Source organism: Anopheles bellator, chromosome 1, assembly GCF_943735745.2.
Source record: "Anopheles bellator chromosome 1, idAnoBellAS_SP24_06.2, whole genome shotgun sequence".
Taxonomy (NCBI): Eukaryota; Metazoa; Arthropoda; class Insecta; order Diptera; family Culicidae; genus Anopheles; species Anopheles bellator.
In genome coordinates, this window is record NC_071285.1 from 1110288 (window position 1) to 1116287 (window position 6000).

The 6000-nt window shown below is 51.7% G+C and overlaps 1 protein-coding gene across 1 annotated transcript in view; it reads right to left on the bottom strand.

Annotated features, from left to right (window-relative positions):
- Window positions 1–6000, bottom strand: part of LOC131216172 (frizzled-like) — a 75535-nt gene that overhangs the window by 63171 nt on the left and 6364 nt on the right. The window contains exons 2-3 of the mRNA XM_058210590.1: window positions 2037–2156; window positions 1443–1637 (exon numbers count right to left, since the gene is read on the bottom strand). Of these exons, the coding sequence (XP_058066573.1) occupies window positions 1443–1637; window positions 2037–2156 (315 nt within the window). The remainder of the gene's footprint in view (window positions 1–1442; window positions 1638–2036; window positions 2157–6000) is intronic.

Consider the following 6000-nt stretch of genomic DNA (forward strand, 5'->3'; position numbering starts at 1 on the left):
CGGTGGACTGCAACCAACGGGCCTGGCACATTTACAACGCAAACGACAAATGCAGTTCATGAACTCAACAAAATCTGCTCCGGCAACGGACCTCATCTGGACCGAACGGCCGGGCCGGATTCGTGGAAGGAATTTTTCCACCATCTTCGGTCGGTCGCATCTTCGGAGGTTGATTCCCTCGTCTCTTGGTATCGTCCGTTCCGGCAGCAGTAGCTACAAACGAATCGCGCTGTGGTCGTCGATTGCGTTGTGGCCTCTTCACGACACTAATCTTTTGCACTGAACACCCGGACAAAAAACTGAAGGAAATACGGTGGGTGGAACGCTGTCTGCGTGGCGCAGAAACAATAAAACGCTCTGGACCTAGTGAAGCGAGTATAAGTATGCCAAAGCCAGAAAAGTGCCATAAATCCGCTTTCGGCGCGTTGGTTGCCAAAAAAGAGGAGGCCAAAGAATTTAGTCGTTGGCCGTCTCTGGAACGAAAGGATCGCTTTTGCATTTATTTTCCTATCACGGGTCGTTATGATTTATGCTTACGCCACACAACAGCGGCTCACAGGTATCGCGCCTTCGATCCGACACAAAATCAGAGCCTCCGGAGGCAATCAGATCCACTTCACGTTCACACCGGGGGCCCCAGCACTCTCCGAGGACTCCCATTCGATTTTGTGGGAGGCGAAGATTCCGTCCGTACATAAATATTTATGCGATGTCGAGAGGATCAACAAGTATCTCACGACTGGCATTTGTTTCGGTAAGTTTTCGATCTTCTCGAGACTCCAGATTTTTATAGCCCATCTTTTGGTTGTGGCAAAGATTTATTTCAAGTCCAGGGCTCGGACTGCATCGTATTAGTCACCGGCAACGGGGTCGCACTCACACATAAACCCGTTAACATAAACCCGTCGGTCATTCAACAATACTACGCTACGCTTTCGATCGATGGCCATCTCTCGCACCCGCGGCCCATGTTGCTCCATATGCTGCCGCGCAAAAACCCGATCAGAGCAAATGGGATTCCTATCGGAAGCCTGCCATCTGAAGGTGAACGCTTCAGTTACCGCAGCTCGGTTAAGAGAGCTGCCAGAGGATATCAGCTGCCCATCATCCCAGGGCCCAGTCCTAGGGACGAGGCGAGTGAAGCATTACGAGCGGCCGAGCGCAGGTTGCTTGCCCCGAGCAAACATGTTTCTTCCCTGGATGGACATAATAACAAGGAACTGGTTTAGCTCCACGAAACCTTTGCAACGGTGAACCGGGGAGGCTGTTGGCCTTTCGAGGGTCGCTCACCAGCCGGCCGTTAAAGCCGATTGTTTGAATTCGATTGGTGTCGCTAGCGGCTGGCTTTGGGACCCATCTTCCCATGTCGCTTCTTCAGCTTCTTCAGGAAAATGCACACGAGACTTAAAGTAAAACTTAAAGCAACGCTTCTTCCGACTTACCTGTGTGATTGTGGAGAGCATCTGCATCCGGCCGATTTTGATGTGCGCCTGGAACGGCTCCCGGCACGCGACCCAATCTCCCGCCCCAAGCCCGGCCACATAGGCACAGCCCACGATCAGATAGCAAATGGACAGGAACACTATCGGTCGCTCCGGATACCGGAACCGGGACGAGTCGATCAGAAACGTAAGGACCTATGGTAGAAAACAGAAAGCAAAAATAGTGTCCCTTAGTGTCAACAATGTTTGTGATTGATTTGTGGGTCACTCCAAATCGGCGGCCATCGGACATGCAATCAAACGGAATTCGTAATCCACCAACCGATGGTGCATCAATTTTCGTCAAATTTTCCGCACCGATCGATTCGGGGAACTTGCCAACCGGCTTGACCTGCCCTCAATCAAACTGGGTGGAAATGGGAACGAATGAATGTTGTCCATCATATGGAATGCTTCATTTGAAATGTTGATGCCGAAATACGAATCGATGACCGAAATAAACATTGCAACGACTTCTCAACTTTATTTGGAGCATTATTGAGGTGAGTTGATTGGATGAATCCGAAAAATGTGGCTCCCTGCCCGAGTACTCACCGTGAATAAGCAGCTAGCGACGCATACGGCGGCCCACGATCCGACCCAGTACTTCAGGACCGTCCGTTCGCTCTCGGAGAAGAACATGGAACCACACGGAGCACCACAGTCTTTCGTGACCTGGAAGGAAGTGTACCGGAATATTTAACTCGATGTCAATACACGAACGGCTTTGGCCATGCCCCGGCCAAAGCTAGGAGACCCTATTTAATCGCACCGAAACGTGACTCCGAGCTTAGAACGGATCATTGGCATCGTTGGCCCATTTGTCATCCATCAAACCACGCATGGCCCGGCCCGGCCCGGTCCGACCACGCGGTTAAGCCGTACATTCCCCAACGCATTATTAAGTTATGAGTCCCACATAAACCGTATGCAACTGCAGCTCACCGTAAAGCGGGCCATAAATCAGGCCCTGGAGCCCAGCCCAGGATGTAAGTTTATATAGTTCAATGGCGTGGCGTCCCATTACTACCGCCGAGTGTCGAGGAAGAGTGATCAGATCAAACGATTGATTGTAACTCATACGGTTGGTCCTGGGACTGGACTTGGAGCTGACAGGAGCCAACGCATTCCATCTTCATTTGCCCCTGCCCAGGGTGCGACGGGTTCCTAACGAGACACGGCCATAAATCGTCCCGCCTTCAATCGTCAGGCGGCGTCGTTTCCGGCGTGTAGGATGTGAAAGTTTCCCATTTCACTTTGCCGCTCCAGCGACGGGTGTTGTGGACTCTAATCTATTCCGGTTTGTTTCCTGCAATTACTATAAATAAAGCGTGGCCGAGGTGTTCACCGACGACCTCGTTTTATCTGGAGCAGGACGACAGGACAGCGCCCTGGCCGTAGTAAGCATCACTAGTTTATCGACGGGACCTCCTGCATGGGGTCTCTGGTCTATTTTGCCTCTATGCTGCAGACGAGTGTATCGTTTTGAAGGTTCCCTCCTCTCGGTACTCCATCACGCCAACCGAGGGCTAGGTCACCTTGCTTCAAAAAAGGGAGGTTTGATTTATTTGCATACAGCCCTTGGTCGATGCTCCACCGATCGGGGCCACTCGGTGGTTTCCGTCTAAACGAGGTCGCGCAAAAATAACACGATGGCCGATCGTTGGCTTCAATGTCAGCGGCCACCGAGGATGCGTTTTAAAGGGGTTTTAGTGCAAACATTTGACGGTGTTACCGTTCGAAGTGGCCTAAAGACCGCAATCGCATTTTCGACGGCTTTCGAAAGGCTTTTGCCTAAAGTCTTCTCATTAAACAAAAATTTATTAAAAAGGACCAAACTAATGCAAAATGTGGATCATCTTTTGCTACTCAGCAAATAGTTCCATTACAGCGTAACGGAGACCTCTTCAAAGCCGGGCGATGATGCCGGGCTTCCTGGCACTTCATGAAATTGAAACCTGATGGTTGAACCCCGTTGGTTTTCAATTTCCCACTCCCAACCAACGGAACTGTTATCGATTGACTGCACAATGGGGCTGGAGCTGCGGCCAATTGTTTTTCACATCCCCTAATCGGTTTCCCGTGAAGCGGTTTTGCAATTTTGGCCATTTGAATGAGGCTCGATGGATGTTGTTTGCGGCATGGAAAAGTTTGGGGTCGAGTTCCAATGATTGAACAAATACGTTCCGCTGCCTGCGTTGCGATGCTACGGGTTTAATCGAAAGGTCAGGGAAGGTAACGTCCTACTGACCGATGCACCGAAAAGACCACCGAATAAACCCCGAACATAATAAAACGTTAAAAACCGTTCAAATAATTAACGGACCCCGGCAAGTTGCTTCTCATCGCCCAACGGCCGGCCCAAGATTAATTCAATTCAATATTTACCGTTCTGCAAATTAATTACTCCCCGCCAAGGGCCGGAAACCAATCTTTTCCCGCGGTGCCTCGGACCGGGCTTCTTGGGGGCCGTCAGAAGCGATTTGATGAAAAGTTCTGATTCCGCGTCGTCACCGCGAAAAGCTTCAGAACCGCGGAGACCCGCACCGTGCTCGACTTCTCGAAACTCGACTCGATTTCAGGCGGTGGCGCTAAATCAGCCGGTGAACCCGGGGGCCACCCATCTCGCGAGATAAGAACGCCATTTCCCGGACGGGGGGCGGTGGTTCCCCTAGCTCCCGGGACATAAACAAAAAAGAAACTTCTCCATTCGATAAATGAACTGAAAAACTTTTCACCCGCCCGTGCGTGCGGTTCCGAAGTTTTGCCCCAAACTCTGTCATCGGGCCACCGCCATTTGAAGTGAGCGCCCATTGCCCCGGGACGGAACAACTTCTGCCAGAACAATGGCCCTCGCCGGTGGGCATAAATATTTCCAAATTAAATGTCCTCTCAACAAACATTGCCATCGTCGTCTTTTGCGCCCGCAACTTCGCCGAAAGAACCGAGGCCGGCCGGCTGAGAAGCTGATTTGTCTGGGCCATAAATATTCGGTCAACGCCGTCTTTGTCGTCGCGTAAGGAGCGTTACTGGCCGGAATCGAATGCAGGACGAAGAAGGTTTCGTTGCCGTAAGCAATGCGTTTTATTGAAAGCCATCCCAAGTTACGTATCGGATTTTTGGCCCACACATAGGCCGGGAGCCCGTACGGGATACGTTCCAGATGACGATATGACGCTGCACATTCACTTCCCAAATCTGGCCCCCAGCTCGGGCGGCCCTTGATCTTGACGTGATCTTGTGAAAACACTCATTTCATCACGTTCGTGTGGGCCGCTTCAACGGGTTCTTGAGGTGACCGTTTCCCGGGGCCACTCCGTTGCTCACTGTTTACTTTTCCGCAACCGGACCCTGGGTTGGCTGGGAAAATCCCTCAACAATTGCCACAACAAAGTACCGTCGGGGGGGGACTGTGGCAACTGACCGCAGACCGCGAAACGGAACGGGCGACCGAAAAAAGCAATACTCAGTCTCGTTAAAATGGACGCCGGGTAATGAGATGCGGTGCGGCGCAACACCGTTGCGATTTGCATATAGATAGACGGTCCCGGCTCAGTTTTTTAGAGACGCGCGAGCTGCGTAGACGATCCTTCGATTCAATCATCGTGAGTGTGTTAGGAGCTCTGCTCTGACGGTTCCGACGGTCCCATTACGGTAATGTCAATCATCTATCCGCCAGCAGACACGAGCGTGCCGGGGCCGGTCAGTGGCCGAAGGATGCTGATCGATTACCACATAAGACACTCTGTCTGTCGCACTGCCCCGGCCGGTGCCAATAAGTTTATGCTAATGCTGCACAAATATGCTCGCTGTTACATGCTGAACCACCGACGGGCCATAAGTTCTGCTGCTCCGGTAGACTCCTAACGCCAACCTTTTCGAGGAAGTTCTTCATTACAATTCCCTGAGCCAAACGCCACAAATTGCCACGAACGCCCGAATGTCGCTGGCGCTCCCCAGAGACCCTCGGGAGGTGGCGTAAAGAAAAAGGAAAATATTTGAATTATGCCGCTGATGGTATGATTTCAATTTAGCAATGACAGCCCCTTGGGGGCCGCTCGCTGGCTGATGGATTAAAAGAGTAACACGAAACGGTGCCACTCGACGGATAATTAAAATGGTTTAAATTTTCTGCACCTATCCATCCCGGAAAAGTTCTGGAAAGTATTCGACCGGAACGCTTGCCAAATTCGGGGCCGAGAGCAACTTTCACTAACCGAGAGCCGGTCGGCGGCGTTTGAACTCTAGCTCACCTCTAGGCTACCGGTGGCCGCACATAATTATGCTGGCGGCACTTGAACCCCTCCACCAAGTGCTCCGAAAGACAGTTCAAACAGAAGGCCCTGCGCGGCCAAAAGAAATGGCCACATATGGCCACTCATCTTGTAGTGGCCCCCGGTAGGTGAAGTGTTGAAATACACTCCATCTTGAAGGGGCTGGCGCATTAATTGAACATCGCCCACCCGTCTTGCGCCCGGCGGGGTCGCGTCGCGCGCTTGTGTCAATAAAGATAACTTGC